General features: G+C 40.8%; 1 protein-coding gene across 1 annotated transcript in view; it reads right to left on the bottom strand.

Moving 5' to 3' along the window:
• LOC147701311 (von Willebrand factor-like) overlaps window positions 1-19,417 on the bottom strand; it is a 38,438-nt gene extending 19,021 nt beyond the window's left edge. The window contains exons 1-3 of the mRNA XM_086930032.1: window positions 19,333-19,417; window positions 3,795-3,879; window positions 986-1,012 (exon numbers count right to left, since the gene is read on the bottom strand). Coding sequence (XP_086786158.1) covers window positions 986-1,012; window positions 3,795-3,837 — 70 coding nt within the window. The 5' untranslated portion in view covers window positions 3,838-3,879; window positions 19,333-19,417. The remainder of the gene's footprint in view (window positions 1-985; window positions 1,013-3,794; window positions 3,880-19,332) is intronic.
• Between the last annotated feature and the right edge of the window lie 232 nt (window positions 19,418-19,649).

Genomic DNA, 19,649 nt, shown 5'->3' with positions numbered 1-19,649 from the left:
GCAGTCACAAAAAAATAATTACACTTCTAACAGATTCGGTACTATTCAAATAGTATCTGTCACATAAACTTACACAAGCCAAAAGGACTAGTTGTACCTAAAAATGCTACTCATCCCTACTGAGTTTGACAATGCTTTTTATGGTATCTAGTACTACTACTGTTTATAGCCCGAAACATGACCATAGTATATATTAACCTTCCATAATAAACAATGTTGTGCAAAGAAATAATGCACATAATTGACCATTGGCACAGGATATCCTCACTAATACCAGTGTGGAATGATGCATGCAGACCAAAGTCTATGTGATATTACATGCTCTGCTTCAAAAAATATTTAGAGATCCCTTTCTTCCTACATCACTAAAATAGTCACAAATTGCACCAATGAGAAACTAACAGGATAAATGTGTAAAGCTAGCTGCTACAGTGACCTACAGACTCAAGATGTGTCTGATCTTGATATTTTGTCATGAAAATGCGTGAGGGCTGTATCTTTGTACTGCAGTTTGTAGTACTGTGAATTGGTGGTACTATTTTTACCAGTACTTTGAGAAAACTTTATATCCTCCTATTTGCTGGATATCGGTAGACACGTTTGATTTCCTGTATCTTATGATTCTTGTTAAAAAATGTCCATTATTACTTATTTGGATCTGCATGATGAATCCATTCATTCTCATATAAAAAACGACAAACATAAATGGCTTTAGTATCAACTAATTCCAAGTGGAGAACTGCAATTTGCACGAGGGGGGCCCAACTAAGGGGAATTATTACAATCACCAAAATACTAATCTACTACAAATTGGCATATCTATAATCTCAAATTTAAAATGTTAGAGATGCTAAATTACAAACCTACATAAAAACTATGCTCTAAATTGTTATTTTGTTTTCAGATGATATTTAGCCATAGTTTCAAATTATATTCAGGTTTGAACAGCCATAAAAGTAGAGGGTTTCTTTTTAGAAATTCTTACCTCCGTTCACCCACATCAAGGAAATATCTGTGAATAGAAAGCACAAGAAATCCTGTCAGTCCATCAATGGCAAGTCAGTGAGGCTGTGCGTGGAATGCATTAACATAATCTTGAGATAATGAGAGCAACACCAAGACATTTACATCAATTATGTCATGCACTCATGTTATATTCTGCAGGGTGTTATTGTGATATGATTTTCAAGCATATGTTATGTTCTGACAGGATTCATATTATTAGGGGCTTCACTGGCTCCCAAAAGATATACCCGCTGAACCTGCAGTGAGTAAATCAAATTGAGGTTTGATATACAGACAGTACAGTTAGTTAGCATGGTTTGCCACGTCCTGTTTCTGAGCAATGCTCTCTAAAATAATGCACTACCCTGGAATACTACAGGCTACATGAATCCACTATAGAAGGCACATACCTAAAAGCACTGGGCTCTGCACTGAGTCAGCACAGCCTATCGTGTTACAGCATTAAATAGCATATCTAAAATAATATAGGTCCTGAAGTGAGGACGCTATTGGCAGCAGTTAATTGAATTATATTATATGTACGTATTGAGGCATAAATGAATTATAATGCAATACTTAATTCCATTTGAATGTAACCTAGTATCTATCTAACTATCTGATCTGCTGTCTGTCTGTCTGTCTGTCTGTCTGTCTGTCTACCTATGTATCCATCTATACAAAAACCTAAAGGTTAAAGTAACATTGTAAGTAACTATAAAAACAAGCTCTGTTTTTGCTTTCTTTATTTAGAAACCTTAAAAATTCATTGAAAAGTAACATTATAATTAGGTGAATACATAAGTGGTAACATTAAAGATTTGAACAAAATAAAACACAGATATTCACCAGTATTATTTAGTAGCACCATCCCCCAGGGCCGTTGTTTTGAAAGGAGAGGGGTCCCCGGGTGCCACGCCCTAGTTGTTATCAGCCCCTGGGATCACATCCCGAGAGCCACTTATTTAAATATTAGGGAGGGGGGGCCTAATAAGCCCTGCGGACCTCATCCTCCAGGGTCACTCTTTTGAAAAAGGATCGAGGGGGTGTGGGACTACCCTCCCTGCGATGGTTTCAGCCTCGGGGACCCCAAATGCTGTGGTCCTCCATTAATGTTAGAGGAAGGGGCATTTAGCCTCTCCAGTCGATTGCAGCCCAGCGTCCCCATTCCCCAATGTACAACACTATTTGAACAAGGAGGAGCAAGTGTGTGACCTACTGGGCCGATTTGATCCCCGGTGACACCATTCCTGAGGCAATCACCAATTAAAAGGTGGGCATGTAGCCCTCCTCCCCGGCCTGATTTCAATCCTGGAGACCCATGCCCCACGGCCAGGAAAACCAAATGTTGGTGCCCTGGTGCCCATCCAGGGCACCCACCAAACTATAGTTGGGGGCTGTGGGGGGAGCCCCAGCCTGCTCTCTGCATCTGTCAGGAGCCAATATGGCTTCCGCACAATGGGAGCAGGTGATGATGCTGCTCCCTCCAGGCAGGAGCAACATTTAGATCTTTTTCTCTGCTCGCATCACTGCGGTCAGAGAAACAGATCTGAAGTCAGCTCCCAGTTAGGGGGAGCATTTTTGAAGCTCCATCCAGTTGGGAGCAAACATCATGTTTGCTGCTGCTTGGCAAAAGAGTTAAAAAGGCCCTACATATTCTCATTGCGTGCCAAATACTTTCAGTTCCTTTATATGCATATGTGCTGATTCTTGAATCACAATATTATGACCAAGTGGAAAATACACTATATTCAAATGTTTTCTACACAGTTACACATATCATCATTGTCTGCTAAACACTACCATTTAATATGTGTGCATGTGTATTGAAACTAACAAAAGGCATAGCATTATACCCAAGTGTGCAATACTATACACAGAAATCATTTCATTACATTGCAGCTGTAATATTGAGTGTCCCCAGCTGTGGCATTTCTTAATGCACTTCGACCCACCTGAACTAATCATGAACATTTCTGATCAAATTCTGCACTGTAATAGCTCTCCCTTCACAATATTGTGCCCCAATTGGCAATAATGTAATATTTTCTACATGCCTCCTGTGCTTTATTCATGTATATGAGTTGATAAAATGTTTAAAGTTATGCAGGCTCATTCCGGACATATTTACAATTTCATTATCATTTAGCCAATAATCCATGTAACCTACCCATCTCCCAACAATGCAGATTTAATGAAAAAAGAAAGAATCTCAAAAAAAGAGAAGAGAAATTATAGAAAAAGATATCTCAGCTCTGTTGTTTTTTTCAGCCCAGAAGACCGTCTTGCCAGATGGCTTGGGGTGGGGCTCGGCTCTGCCCATTTACAGTTCAAAGAATCGTCTCCAGCACACAAAGGAACCTGAGTCTAGCCTCTTGTCAACTCAGCATTGACAGAGGAAGGGAAGTACTTTAAAGAATCGCATGCATAGGGAATCCCCCCCATCTCAAAGTTTGACACCAGGTATGAATGATGGACCTTCTGATCCACTCGTCAGTATTCTCCTGGAGTTCTGTGGCCTATTCTGTAATACCAAAGGGCCTCAGAATGGTAAAAGCAGATGTGCACATCTACTGCACCTATGAGCACCAGTGCAACATATATCACTTCCTTCATATTCCAATAATTGTTATCAAACAGGTGCACAAATGATAGGGTAAATAAAAACAGAGCTCATTTTCATCCTCTTTCATATCCTCGCCTTTTTCTTAGCACTTAAACACCCTCATTATACAAAGTATGCTGCTTGCTCTTACAACTCATTGAATGTTTTAGTATTCATGTGCACTCACCAAGGACGAGGAGAAGAAAGAAGAGCTGCATTTTCATCATCATGAAATTCTGCTGCTTTGATGGATCACAGGAAGAAATCTGAATCTTAATCAAATAGAGAAAGTGTCATTATTCAATTGATCACCTGTTCCAGTGTTGATTGAAATTGGTTTTAAAGTTCAAACACAGCTTTAAACATTAACTCATTTGACCAATAACATGTGTGAAGAACTGTATGGATGGTAATTAACTGACATTTACCCAGTGGTCCTTAACCCGTAGTCTAGGGACAACTGGGGACTGTCTGTGACGCTTACCCCAGGGTTTCTGGGACTGGTTAGAAAATGAAATAATAAAAATCTAATTACTGAAGTGTTACCCATTACAAAACCAGCATTAAGCTAAAGATACAACCATCACTGAGACCTCTTAACAAGTGTGGTCAGTAATAAGAAAATGTGTTTAGTTTGCTACCACATACAACACTGTTGCAAATAAGTGCAATTGAGACATTGCCAAAGGCAATGACCGACAAAAACATACAATGAATGCCTAGCACAACACACTTTAAGCTAGTAAGGTCACAATTTACTATAATGAGAAAATAACTTTTGATTAGTAATGATATTTTATCTTAAATATGTCAAGATAAATTTCACAAATAGATGCAATTGATTGGTATTCAATATAATTCACATATGAACACTGCATATGTATTAAAGCAACATACAGTACAAATTGGACACGTCTGCCAAACAGGAAGCAGTCAGGCTCTCTTGAGCCAATCACAATGCTGCATCGTTGTGATTGGTCTGAGACTTGCAATTCAGCACTGAGGACTCGGGCCTGGGCATGTTCTCCACCCAGGCTGTAATGACTGTTTGGCTGGCCCAAGACAGCCGGCCCAAGCTAGCCGGCCAAAGTCCATACACACTGCAGTGTGCCCACTACTTCTCCCATGCCCTGCTTTGTGAGCAGCTTTGTCCCGTGCTGACACTGCAGGAATAAATAAAGTGATAACATCATGATATTTCCAAGTTATTTCTTTCCATCATTGCTGCAATGCAGTGTGGTGGCACTCCTCTGCCTTAGCGTAGCAGTGGCCACTGGTATAAGTGTGTCTATATGTGTATGTGATAGGATATGAGAGTCTCTATATGGGTTTGTGAAAGAGTTTCCGTATTGGGATGTGAATGGCTCTCACTGTCTACATTCGTATATGGATGAAAATAAAGAAGGGCTGACTGGGTATGTTACAAGCTGTGGCAGTTTATATATGGGTATGCGAGAGGGTGGGGGAGTCTCTCTATTGGCATGTGACAGGATGCCAGAGTCTCTGTGGCAGGATGTAAATGAGTACAATAATGTCTGTATGGGTATGTAAGAGTGTTTAAGAGTCTTTGTATGAATATGTGAATGGGTATCACACTGTCTGCATAAGTATGGGACTTTGAATCATAATGTGAAAGGGTATCCGAGTCTCTGTATGGGTATGTGAATGGGTATAAAGGTTTTTTTATTAATATGTATGAGGCTGTGAGAGAATCCATATAGGTATGTGATCGGGTATAAGGGTGCCTGTAAGGATATGAAACAGGATCTGACAGTTTATGTATGAGTATGTGAGAGGGTGTAGGAGTATGTGTATGGGTATGTAAATCCATATACCCATGTCTTCATGAGTATGTGACTCTCTGTATGAGGATGTAAATGGTTCTCACACTGTCTGTATGAGTACGTAAGAGAGTGTGACAGTCTATGTATGGGAATCTGAGAGTGTATAAGAGTTTGTTTATTGGTATATACATGGATATAAAGGGACCTTGAATGGGTATGTGACAGTAGGTGACATTCAATCTATGGGTATGTGAATGGCTATAAGGGTATTTACATGGTAAATCGATTGGATATGAGAGTGTCTTTATAGGTATGTCAATGGGTATAGATGTGTCTACATGGGTATGTGAGAGGGTGTGGGAGTCTCTGTATGGATATGTGAATGAGTATAAGGGTGCATATAGGGATATGTGAGAGGGTGTCAAAGTACCTGTATAGGTATGTTAATAGATATATTGATGTTGATATGGGTATATAACAGGATCTAACAGTCTACGAATGGGTATGTGAGAGGATGTGAAAGTTATTTGAATCGATATGATGATGTTGACAGGATTATGTGAGAGTGTGTAAGAGTCTCTGCATAAGTATGTCATTGGTATAACTCTATATGGCTATGTGAGATGATGGGATAGTTCATGTATGGGTATCTAAGAGGATGTGAGTCTCTCTATGGTTATGTGAGAGGATGCCAGAATCACAGTATCAGAATGGAAATGGGTATTACAGTGTCTTTATGGAGTTTTGAGAGGGTGTAAGAGTCTTAGTATGTGTATCTGAATGGGTATCACACTGTCTTGATAAGATTGTGAATCAGAATAAAAGAGGCTTGTATGAATCTCTGAAAGGATTTTAGAGTCTGTCTACAGCTATATGAATGAGTATAAGGATGCCTGTATCTATATACTTCTATCACTGGGTATACGGGTGTCTGTGTAAGTATGTAACAGAGTGTGACAGTGTATGTATAGGTATGCGGGAGGCTGTGACAGTAGATATCTGGTTATGTGAGAGGGTGGGTGAGTATGTGTGTGGGTATGTGAATGGGTATAAGTGTGTCTACGCGGATATTTGAGTTAATGGAGGAATTTCTGGTGTCAGGACATATTCTCAGCCCTCTTTTATAACATGTACATGGGGTCAGAAAACATCTAACCTGACCCTTTTATTCAATTTGCAAACTTATTTTTAGCCCCAGAGACCTTTTCCCCAACAAACAGAATGGCAGCCACAACTTTTCTGTGAAGGCGTGGCCAGTCAATCAGGAGTTAGCTGGTGTGGGTGAATCCACGGACACATTTAATTTTCAGGTAATATCTCTAAAAATACTGAAGGTATTTACACCAAATCTTTAAAAGCACGATCTGCTTACCACCATCTAGCTTCCTGAAAAAGTTGGTGTAATTCTGTACAGCGATTGGGGCTTTAGACTTGTTCAAAGTTTCTCTAGGAATTAACATGGGGAAAACGCATTTTGGGACCCCCATTTTTTCTCAGTATGCATACATATAGATTTGGCACTTATAGTTACCTAAGCTAACTAAAACTTACACCCTCACAATACGCTGCTTAGGAACTCACATATTATGTCATTCATGGTATGTTTTATGACATCACTGATGATATCTCAAAGGCCAGTGACATTTTTTCAAGCCTTCTGTGATGGAATCGAAATTGATAATGTCTAGCAGCATTCTGGCGGCTGCATTTTGTGCTTGCTGAAGTTTGCCATTGTGCTGTTGAAGGCCTAGGTATGGGGCATTCCCATAGTCCAATCTAGTCATGGCTACGACCGTCACTAGGTTTTTACTGCTTCAGGGGGAATGAAGAAGCGCACTTGGCTGATTGATTTTAATGTGAGAAACACCGAAGGGATGACTTTGCTGACCTGGTATTGAAAGGTCATCAAAAATAACACCCAGGATCCTCACTTTATGGACTGGGGTAGGGTGAGCACCCATATTGGAAGGCCACCAGTTCTGTGACCAGAAGGATGTATCAAAACCCAGTAGGAGGACCTCTGTTTTTGTTTCATTAAGCTTTAAACAGTCTGTCTCCATCCATTGGTTTATGTGGGACATGCATTAGTTAAAGCAATCAGCTGTTTCCTCTGGCCTTCTAGAGATGGACACCACAATTTGGTTGTCATCAGCGTAAGATATAAGTGTGAAGCCGAATGGCCTGATGATATTAGCTAATGGGGTCACATACAGGTTAAACAGGGTGGGGTTAGAGAAGAGCCCTACAGCACATTGGCAGCATGAACTATTCTAAGCAGGAGTCCCCAATCTTAACATATTTCTATCTGTCGATCAGCTTTTGAGTGGACTTCTTGACTTCCACCTCTTGGAGCCTTCTGATTAGAATGTCATGTTTCACGGTGTCAAAAGCCACCGACTGATCCAACAGGATCAAGGCGGCCTTGGCACCCGTGTCCAGTATTGCACAGATCTCTCTGCTGCCATGATCAGTGCGGTTTCAGTGCCATGTCAGAAACCGTACTGAGAGGAATCCAGCAGGTCTGCCAAGGAAATGAAGGTCGTAAGTTGTGAGTTAAGAATTTTTTCCAGGCCATTAGCTGGGAAGGGTATCCTTGCTATTGGTCTTTGACTGCGTCTGGAAAGACACCTGAGAAGAATATTTCTTTGAAAAGTGTATTAAGTTGTTCACTGATTGTATATGGTGCCATATGAAATATGTTGGGAGGACAGGGGTCTAAGGGTGCTCCGAAATGTATTGATTTAATTACCTGCTCTACCTGTTCTATGTTTGGAGGCACAAAGGAGTCTGAAGCATTGATGGGACATACAGGGATTGTGCCGGGAGTGACTAGCGTGGGTTCATCCCAGTCTGAGAGGGATTTGAAAATGGTTTGTACTTTGTCCTTAAAATTACCAGCGAGTTGGTTGCAGAAAGCACTAGCTTCATAACTGATGACATCATCAAGTGAGTGTAAGTGTTTTCAAGAGTTTATGTGTGTTAAACATATATACTAATCTACTACCAAAGTTACATTAGTATAATAGTTGCACTACTACTGAGTAATAATACTTCTCACATGTATGTGACTGTGTGACTGCATGGGTGAATAAGTGTTTGTGGGTGAGTGAGATTTTGTGTGAGTGGCTATATTGGTAAATGAGTGGATGTGTCAGGAGCTGTATGGGTGAGTGAGTAGCCATGTGATTGGCTCTATGGGTGGGTAACTGTGTTTGTAGTGACTGTATGGGTGAGTGAATGGGTGTCTGAATGGCTGTATATGTAGTTGACTGGATGTGTAAGTTGCTGTAGGGTTGAATGAATGGCTGTTTGAGGAGGTGTTTGGTTAAATGAGTTAGAGTGTGAGTGACTATTGGAGAATGAGTGGTGTCTGTGTGAATGGCTTTATGAGTGAGTGAGCATATGTAAGAGTGCCTGCTTGGTTGTATGTGTTGTTATGTTAGAGATTGTATAGGTGTGTGAGTGCTTGTGTGTATGGGTGAGTGAGTGGTTGTGCAGAGGGCTGCATGGGTGAGTGAATGGGTATGAGAGTAACTGATTCCATCAATAGATGTATTGGTGAGTGAATGGTTATTTGAGAGGCTGTACCGGTGAGTGAGTGAGTATGAGAGGAACTCTATGGATGAGTGAGTGGTTGTACTGCCTGAATAAGTATGCAAATGAGTATGTTTGTTTTGTGGCTGTGTGAGTGGTTCCATGAGAGCTTGTATGAGGGTATAAGCGGGTGTGTGAGCCATTCTCTGGATGTTGTGATAAGTGATATCATTTGAGATATCATCGGTGATATCACTGACCAGGTCATAAGCAGTTCTTTGCAGGGAGCATGGGTCATAGTTAGCTCAGGGGAACAATACAGTCACTGGCTCACCTGTACAGATACTCACACACCTACTTATTCACCCATGCAGCCTCCCACACATCTACTCACACACCCTTATAGCCACTCTGACACCCACACCACACTGAAACAGTATCACTCATTAGAATTACAAAAAGTATAGTACTTTAACTTATGCAGTAACTTGGTATGTATTGTTAACTCTTGGAAATGTTTACAACATCACTGATGATACCACTAATGATATCTCAAACGATATCACAGATTTGATTTGGTTGTCGAATTTATATAGCGCACAAATGCCCAGGTGCATCTAGGAGCACTGCGGAGGAAATTGCCGGAGATGGGATATTTTATTTTGAAAAAAGCCATGTCTGTACTAGTTTTCTGAAACCGAGCAATATTGGGAAGCTTTTGGTATTTACCGATAGCGAGTTCTACAGTCTCACTGTACCCATGACAAAGCTCCTTCCTCCCCAGCAATCTTTTCTATATTTTGGTGTCTGGAGGAGCTTTCTCTGTGCTGCGCATAGGTGTCTTGAGGATGGTACCATGTGAGGTGTTTCTTAAAGAATTCTGTCCTTTTCCGTGGGCAGCTTTATACGCTAGATACAGGGATTTGAAATCTATTCTTTTATTCATAGGAAGCCAGGGACATTTTTTCAAGCCTTCTGTGATGGAATGGAATTTGATAACGTCTAGCAGCACTCTGGCGGCTGCATTTTGTGCTTGCTGAAGTTTGCCATTGTGCTGTGGAAGGCCTAGGTATGGGGCATTTCCATAGTCCAATATAGTCATGGCTACGACTGTCACTAGGGTTTTACTGCTTTAGGGGGAATGAAGAATCGCACTTGGCGGATTGATTTTATTGTGAGAAACACCGAAGGGATGACTTTGCTGACCTGGTATTGAAAGGTCATCAAAAATGACACCCAGGATCCTCACTTTATGGACTGGGGTAGGGTGAGCACCCATACACCAGTTCTGTGACCAGAAGGGTGTATCAAAACCCAGTAGGAGGACCTCTGTTTTTGTTTCTTTAAGCTTTAAACAGTCTGTCTCCATCCATTGGTTTATGTGGGACATGCATTGGATAAAGCAATCAGCTGTTTCCTCTGGCCTTCTAGAGATGGACACCACAATTTGGGTGTCATCAGCGTAAGATATAAGTGTAAAGCCGAATGGCCTGATGATATTAGCTGATGGGGTCACATACAGGTTAAACAGGGTGGGGCTTAGAGAAGAGCCCTACAGCACCCCACTTGGCAGCATGAACTATTCTGAGCAGGTGTCCCCAATCTTAACATATTTCTATCTGTCGATCAGCTTTTAAGTGGATTTCATGACTTCCACCTCTTGGATCCTTCTGATTAGAATGTCATGGTTCACGGTGTCAAAAGCCACCGACTGATCCAACAGGATCAAGGCGGCCTTGGCGCCCGTGTCCAGTATTGCACAGATCTGTCTGCTGCCATGATCAATGCGGTTTCAGTGCCATGTCAGAAACCGTACTGAGAGGAGTCCAGCAGGTCTGCCAAGGAAATGAAGGTCGTAAGTTGTGAGTTAAGAATTTTTTCCAGGACAATAGCTGGGAAGGGGATCCTTGCTATTTGTCTTTAACTGTGTCTGGAAAGACACCTGAGATTAATATTTCTTTGAAAAGTGTATTAAGTTGTTCACTGATTTTATCTGGTGCCATATGAAATATGTTGGGAGGACAGGGGTCTGAGGGTGCTCCGAAATATATTGATTTAATTACCTGCTCTACCTGTTCTATGTTTGGAGGCACAAAGGAGTCTGAAGCATTGATGGGACATACAGGGATTTTGGCGGGAGTGACTAGCGTTGGGTCATCCCAGTCTGAGAGGGATTTGAAAATGGTTTGTACTTTGTCCTTAAAATAACCAGCGAGTTGGTTGCAGAAAGCACATCATCAAGTGAGTGTAAGTGTTTTCAAGAGTTTATGTGTGTTAAACATATATACTAATCTACTACCAAAGTTACATTAGTATAATAGATGCACCACTACTGAGTGATAATACTTCTCACATGTATGTGACTGTGTGACTGCATGGGTGTATAAGTGTTTGTGGGTGAGTGAGATTTTGTGTGAGTGGCTATATTGGTGAGTGAGTGGATGTGTCAGGAGCTGTATGGGTGAGTGAGTAGCCATGTGAGTGGCTCTATGGGTGGGTAACTGGGTTTGTAGTGACTGTATGGGTGAGTGAATGGGTGTCTGAATGGCTGTATATGTAGTTGACTGGATGTGTAAGTTGCTGTAGGGTTGAATGAATAGCTGTTTGAGGAGGTGATTGGTTAAATGAGTTAGAGTGTGAGTAACTATTGGAGAATGAGTGGTGTCTGTGTGAATGGCTTTATGAGTGAGTGAGCATATGTAAGAGTGCCTGCTTGGTTGTGTGAGTTGTTATGTTAGAGATTGTATAGGTGTGTGAGTGCTTGTGTGTATGGTTGAGTGAGTGGTTGTGCAGAGGGCTGCATGGGTGAGTGAATGGGTATGAGAGTAACTGATTGCATCAATAGATGTATTGGTGAGTGTATGGTTATGTGAGTGGCTGTACCGGTGAGTGAGTGAGTATGAGAGGAACTCTATGGATGAGTGAGTGGTTGTACTGCCTGAATGAGTATGCGAATCAGTATGTTTGTTTTGTGGCTGTGTGAGTGGTTCCATGAGACCTTTTAAGCGGGTGTGTGAGCCATTCTCTGGATGTTGTGATTAGTGATATCATTTGAGATATCATCAGTGATATCACTGACCAGGTCATAATCAGTTCTTTGCAGGGAGCATAGGTCATAGTTAGCTCAGGGGAACAATAATTGCTAAATTTAACTTTTTTGTACATTTGAAATCTGAGCATAACTATAACGTCCTTGTAACCTTTGTTTTCTTGAATGTAAAAGGTTTTTCAAGAATTATTTTCATAAATGTAACCTGTAATATTTTGAAGTGGATATTTGAGCACCTGTGTGGGTCACTTAGTCCCTGATTATGAGTCTGGCACATGGGGGTGTGGTGGTAGTGGTGTCCCAACTTCCCTATTATGAGTTGGGTAGAGGGCACACCAAAGCTGCACTGCAGCTGCCAGGAAACCGCCATTCCCTGGCAGTGTTGCGGTGTTCAGGGGGCAGTGATATGCTTGGCCAGATCAGTGTATGCCCACTAAGCATATTGCAAGTTTTCTCTCCACCACAGTTTTCATGGCAGTTCCACAGTCATGAAAACTGTGCCAGAGACTAAACGAAGGGGGCCCTACTGGTCTCCATGGTGCCTAATGGCCTGTGGGTGCATACAGGGGGCACAACATGCATCCCCCTGTGTGCAGGCACACCAGTTCCTGCACAGCATGATTTACAGCACCTTGAGACCCTAGTAGGTGAGTAGCGAGCTCTACAAATGTATTTATTGATTGATTGATTGACAGTACATTCTGTGCAGGAACTATTTTTGGCATTACCATTGCAGTGCCCATTTTCAGGGCACTGCTGTTGGAACATCAGAAACAAAGCCTGTCAGAAAGAAAAAAAATACAAATCTGGCAAGCAGTCTGACCACTGCTTTGGTGGTGCAGTGGCGGCGGACCCAGCGTCCCATGACCAAAGTTTTAACCAAGCCCTTTGTGGGAGAATGAGTGTGTAAGGAGGACTGTGAGTGTTAGTGTCTCAGTAGCTATGTGAGGTTGTATATGAGTGCATGAGTGGGTCTGTAAGAGACTGTGTGAGTGCTTGTGTGGGTGAGTCACTGGTAGTGTCAGAGCCTATGTGTGTCTGGGAGTGGCAGTGTGAGAGCTGCTATGGATATGTGGGTGGGTATGTTAGTGTGTGCTGTGATTTGGGGATTTCCATACCAGCTGTATTTAATTGAGAGAACCATGCACTCTGCTCTTCCAAGGAGATGTCATTAAGGAATGTATTCCACACACTGAAGTTCAGATTTTCTTCCAATATATTTACGATGCATTCACTCCAGCTAACACTTTCAGATCATTTTTCCATATGGAATATTAGATGAAATGTTTTTGCTCTCTATTTTCATTTAACTCAAGGGGACCTTTATGTGAGGCCCATTAAGATTTCATTTATCTGAAATGAACATGTATTTCTCTGTGTCAGTCCTTGTTGTTTGTTTCAATGGGTTATTAACTGTTTTTTTCTCAAATATTTCTTTGTCACAAATTCATATTCAATTCTTGTGACATGTATGTTCCTGTTTCATGGAAAAGACACTGGTTTTTGAAAAAGTGTAAAACACATATATTGTAATTAATGTTTGAAAAGAGCTGTTCAATGTTTCTAATTGTTTTTAATATAAAGCACTTTAAATTGTATTACATATCTTCTCGACAACACCAGTATTTGTGATGATGTCCGCGTTTGTGAATATAATGTGACTATGTAAGAAAGAGATTTGACTGGAAAAGACAGTTTCATTAATCATCAAAGGTGGTTTCAGCCCATTTCTCTCTTCTTTCATCTTCCAATTGATATCTGAATCATTCTTTGGAGTTCGAGTAGTTCTGTACTAGTAGTGTAGAACTCTGCTTAGGGCATTTCTTTGTCATTTTTTTACATCAAAAATGGCAACAGGAGGCAGAGACCAGCAGGAGGTGGCACAGCAAACCAAAGGAGCACGAGGAATAACTTAAAGATTGTGAAGATGAAGGACCAGCCCTGAAAGCCAAAGTATTGCCGGGATTTCTTTATAATTCCTTTCCAGAATCTAAAACAGTTGCAAAGTTTATGGATTGCAACTTCCGGAATGAGACCCTTTCCAGAGGAAAAGCCCAAAAATACTGGAGACGGGCCATCGACATCCAGGGTTGCACCAACTGTGGAGAGACAACAACCATGTCTGCAACACTATGCTCACAGCTGGTGAACAGTCTGTCAATGTCATGGTCGAGTCAGCAAGGCAACATACTTGTTAATTTTTTATTTATTTGGTCCAGTTTTTTCCACAGTTTATGTGTTTCTGGATTGACCCCCCACCCCCCATTTTTTGCTATTTTGTTTGATAAAAAATACAAAAATTCCAAATGTTAGAAATAAAACTGTTCCAGAAAAAAGGAAGAAATAAAGGTTCTTGTCAGAACAGCCCTTTATGGTTAAAAAAAAGATAAGCTGTATGTATGTGTGTATATATAAAGTGTGTGGCTGTGTCTTAGTGGCTGCTTGGGTGACTGACTAAATGTGTAAGTGCCTGTATATGGGAGTGACTGGCTGTATGAGTGACTGACTGGGTAGATGAGAACCTGTATTAGTGTGTGAGAGACTATATGAGTAAGTGAGTGAGTGTATGAATGGGTTTATGAGTGAGCAAGTGGGTGAGTGAGTTGTTGTATATGTGAGTGACATAATGAGTGTTTAAGTGGCAGTATGAGTGTGTGAGTGACTATGTGAGTACGTGTACGGTTGAGTGAGATGAATGCATGACTGCCTCTATGGGTTAGTGAGTGACTGTGTGAGTGACTGCAAGCGTAAGTCAGTGTATGTGTCAGTGACTGTATGAGTGAGTGACTGGGTGAGTGAGTGGGTGTGTGAGAAATTGGGCATCTGTTGTGGTACTCCCCAACCTTTTGCCTGGTGTTTGATGCAGCTTTGACTGAGGTTTACTGGGTCACTGCCAACTAGCCTCCCAGTAGCAGTGGTCTTTCCCTAAAACTATACCACCATTGGCACACCTTCAGAAACCCCTACAAGTCCATATGAATGGTACCACTGGTATCTAGGGCATTGGGACTGAAGATGATCTACTGGGGCTGCTGCAGAGGTTGTGCTTCCTACGGACCCCTCACCAAGACCATGGAAACTGTTATTGTAGGCTGGTGTTTTGGTGCAGATAATACTGAAAAGTTGCAATGGCACATAGCGCTGTATGCCATGCCATCATGCACTGCATGAGGTATAGGTAAGTCACCCTTACAGCAGACCGTTGAGCCATAAAGCAGGCTGCACTGTATTCCATGTGTGAACATATGTGTATGATCAGTTATGACCCTGTAATATCAACTCCATCCTTGGATATTCTAAGTCCAGAGGGAAGTCGTAGAGAGTACATGGGCTGGTATACTTTTCATTACTAGTTTCTTAGCTCTGTGATTGCTTCACTGCACCCTAATATGTTTGGGCAAGTCAAAAACATCTTCCCTGTGGAAATATGGTCATAACTATAACTAGCTACTGGCAACTACCACCAGGATCTATATACATACTGGTTTGGGCTTTGTGTTGGCAGGAAATGAAACATTCTGTATACAATATGCACTCTTTGGTAGCAGACCTTATTAAGTGTATGTGAGGGTACCAAGATACTACCATTTTACATCAGGTGAAATTCTTCATCTCAGGTGAGTCTGTTATACATTAGGCAAAGCCGTTTATGATTAGGAACACAGTCTCATTAGGTGATGTTTTCTTATACCAAGGTATAATTACACGTTTAGGTATTAACATCATTTTGTCAAAAAAGTGATTCAGACCAACACGAAATGTTTCTGAGCACTTTTCCTCTGAGTGCAAAAAAATGTTTTGCGCTGGTAAGTAGTCTGAAATCAATGCAAACCAGTGCAGAGCACTGCTTTTCATTTCTTAGTATCAAGGGGGCGTTCCATGGTTTTTACATAGGCATTCCCATGCAAACATCCATGATTTTTGACACAAAGCCCTATCTACTAATATTAGTAAACAGACACCACTTGAAAGCAGCAGTTAAAAGATTAAGGCCCACATGCATCAAGCATTTTTGGAGTCGCAAACGGTGCGATTCCTTAAAATCGGCCGTTTGCGACTCCAAAAATGCATTTTGGAATGCATCAATCATTTTTGGAAATCGCTACATTTGAGCGATTTCCAAAAATGCGATTGCTTTTAGGAAATCGCAAATGTGCGATTTCCTAAAAGCAATGCATGAATACATTTTCAAAAGAGAAATCGCATTTTGCGGGACAGATTTACCGAGTAGTTGAACTACTCGGTAAATTTGCAAAAACTGTAAATAATGCAGAAAATGCATTTTTAAAACGTTCATGTTACGGACACACATGTCCTTAGGACATGTGTGTGTGCAACATGATGCGAAAAATACATTTCAGGGGTGCATGGGGGGGTCCTTTGGACCCCCCCCTGCACCCATGAAATGTTCTAAGTGCCACTCGCAATTTGCTACTGGCTTCCAATTGACTACATTGATTCCTATGGGCCTCTAGGCCCATAGGAATCAATGTAATGCCATTCCTTAATTGCACTTCGCAATTAAGGAATCGCAATTTTCGAAAATTAAGAAATCCTAAAAACTTTTAGGATTTCTTGATGCATAGCATTTTGCATTTCTCAAATAGCGATTCCTTAATTTTCGCTATTTGAGAAATGCAAAATCCTACATTGATGCATGTGGGCCAAAATGTTTTAAAATCTTCGAATCTGCTTTTCTGCTGCATTGCACAGTACACACACAATGTAGGAAAAGTTGTAAAAGTCTAAGCATAGTATTATGTACTGGAATCAAACACTTCCAGTACAAAGCCTATGCTAGAGTCAAGATCACACCCTTGCACTGTGGTGCAAAGCGGTGTGTATTGCACTCAGCACCAACATTCTGTGCGAGCAGTGCTAGGGACAGTGGAGGAGAGTGCCATATCTCTTTAGATATGGTGCATTCTTGCTCCCTTCAGCTCACACAACGTAGCGTAGCATTTATAGTTGCTGCATTGAGTGACACTTTCTTAAACCTGGCCCCGGGTGTCTAGTTTCATACATCATTGACCAGGTCAATGTTTAGGTGATGTGGTAATTTCAATAAACAGACTTGAGAAATCAGTGAATTACATACTTACTCACTCATTCTCTCACTCACTCAGTGTATTCTTCGCTTATTTTCACTTAACTGTTCATCAGGTTCTGTATATTTCATGATGCATTAGAATGGTTTCAATGTCACTTTAAAACCACGGATGAACACAATTATAATAATGTTGGTTTGATGGAATAAAATTAATCAGTTTCTTTTTCATGAGTTAAAAAAAAATCTGTTTTACCCCTCTGACTGTCAGCATTCTCTGGCTTTTGAAGGAAAACCTTCCTGAAAATTCAAACTGCTAGCTACTTATTTTAGCTAAATATTCTGCCAAAAATCAGCACCATGTCAAATGCTACTTATTCCACTAGAATTTTTTGCAGACGTTTTAAACAATTTGACGATTTCATGAAATTTTCAAAGTGTTTTCATGAAATTTCACAATACATTGAGAAGCTACATTTTACAATTTCACAAGAGCCCAATAAAAATCACCGTAATCTCCCGTGATTCATTTATATTAATACATAAGTGGCATCGGTTAGTGAAGGATGGTTTTAAGCATGAGAAGCAGAGGAAAGAACCATTCTGAAGCTAAGTAATATCGAATATGAAAAACGACTGCTCATATTGCATTTAGCCTGAATGGTTATGCCGATACCTGAGTCTGTGCTTTCTGAAATGTCCGCACAGAACTTTTAATAATAAAATACAAAGTGTCCTCACTTCTCGGTGCTTTCAACGTGTGCTTATGAGATGGTTTTCCATAGATGCATATGGGCTTCATGAATTCAGGGTTCCATACTCGGTGAATCATGAGTGCTGCATTCACTAACCTACTGCAGGCTGCCGCATAGCTATCAATCGTGCAGCATGTACAGTGGCACCGGGGCACAGGCTCCATCTGAAGTATGCCTCTTCTTTACTAACAAATGGATATCAGGGGTGCATTATGTGTGCTTGAATTAGGCCTATTGCGCCATTGCTACACTCCTAGTTATAGGCTTGTTACAAACCTTTCCATTTCCAGGGACTTATCTCCCAGGGTAAATACTGCTGGCTTTAATCCTTGGATTGAAGTATTGTTAGACATTTCAGGTGTCTGGTTCTGAGTTTTTGAGGTGTTGAAGGTTTATTTTGTTCGAGGCTGTTTGACCTGTTCGATGGTGTATTGATCTATACCCGATGCAATGTCCAGATGCGATTTTATCAAGGACCTGCTAGTCTCATGCTTTCCACCCTCTCATTGCCCCAGTTCTTAATTGCCACATCTTATAACTTTCACAACCCGAGTCCTGCGATATGGCGCCTGAAACGTTTCCTGGTTTCACTGTGAATGATGCATCAACTTTGCCTTTGTGGACTGTGGGGCATATTATCAAGGGATATATCTCCGCTTTTTTGGCTTTAAAAGCCAAGAAAGCGGAGATAAAATTATCTCACTATCAGCAACAGGGTGCTAACACGCAAATTCGCATGTTGTTAAGCGACATTTCTTCTATTATCAAGGATTTCGCTAACCCTGTTAGTGATAAAAAAAGCAGCGCTAACCGCAGTTAGCACTGCTTTTTTTACAGCTGGTATTTTTCTGACTTAGCCATGATATCCTATTGAAGGTGGATATCATGGCTAAGTTTGTGAGCCCCTATCATCAAGCTAACGCCAATCTTCAAGAGATTATCGTTGGTTTTCCAGTGATAATCTCTCAATTGGCAGTTAGCGCGAGGATTTTTATCACTTCTGAAATAAACCTTGCTAATAGCAAGTTATCTCTGCGATAATTTCCGGTAATGCTTAGCGTTAAAAAATTCGCGGTAAATATCGCTAAACGTTGGTAATATGCCCCTTCGTTTGTTATTACTTGATAGCTGTAATATTTAATAAATGAAAGATCTCCTAAGATTTTTTTTTTAAAAGCAAGAACAAATGGAGATGTTTTGTTTCCAGCAACAGAAAACACTGTCTCAAAATGGACTGATATTTCTAAAGATAAGAGAAACCTACTTATTCCTCTAAATGCACACGACACAAATACCACGTGTTAGACTATTATACAGGTACACCGATGCAGTAGTGTCACAGTTGACAGTAAGTGCAGAGACTAATGGGGTACGCGCCGTTTACACATTATCTGTTTAAATATATGCTATTATTTATTTCGTTGTCCTTACTGACATTACATAAAGTTAAGAGACAGTTTTTCAAGACTGAATAAACCATTGAATTGAAGACAGTGAAGCTGCTCTAGTAAGCAAAAAAACATATAAAAAATAAATATTTGGTAGATACAACTCACCTCAGCTGTTTTAGCTCCGAGAAGTACTACTGCCTGAAACCTGTTGCTGCCAGGAGGTTTGTCAAGGTTATATAGCCAATGATGATTTTAAGGCATTGCCATAGTAAATATAGCGTGATGTGCTTCTGCCAATAGCAGCACTGCCAAAATGTATATTTGCAAAAACATCTTACGGGGTGATTCTTTAGCAGACACACACATATGTCTCATGATTAGCAAGAACACATCTACAAGGATACATACAAGGATGCATGCATCATAAGTCTCATGGTTAGTCTGAGAACATTCCCCTCTTCCCTAGTCACTCACATTTTTGT

Source organism: Lissotriton vulgaris, chromosome 7, assembly GCF_964263255.1.
Source record: "Lissotriton vulgaris chromosome 7, aLisVul1.2, whole genome shotgun sequence".
Lineage (NCBI taxonomy): Eukaryota > Metazoa > Chordata > Amphibia > Caudata > Salamandridae > Lissotriton > Lissotriton vulgaris.
This window is presented reverse-complemented; position numbering and strand designations above follow the sequence as displayed.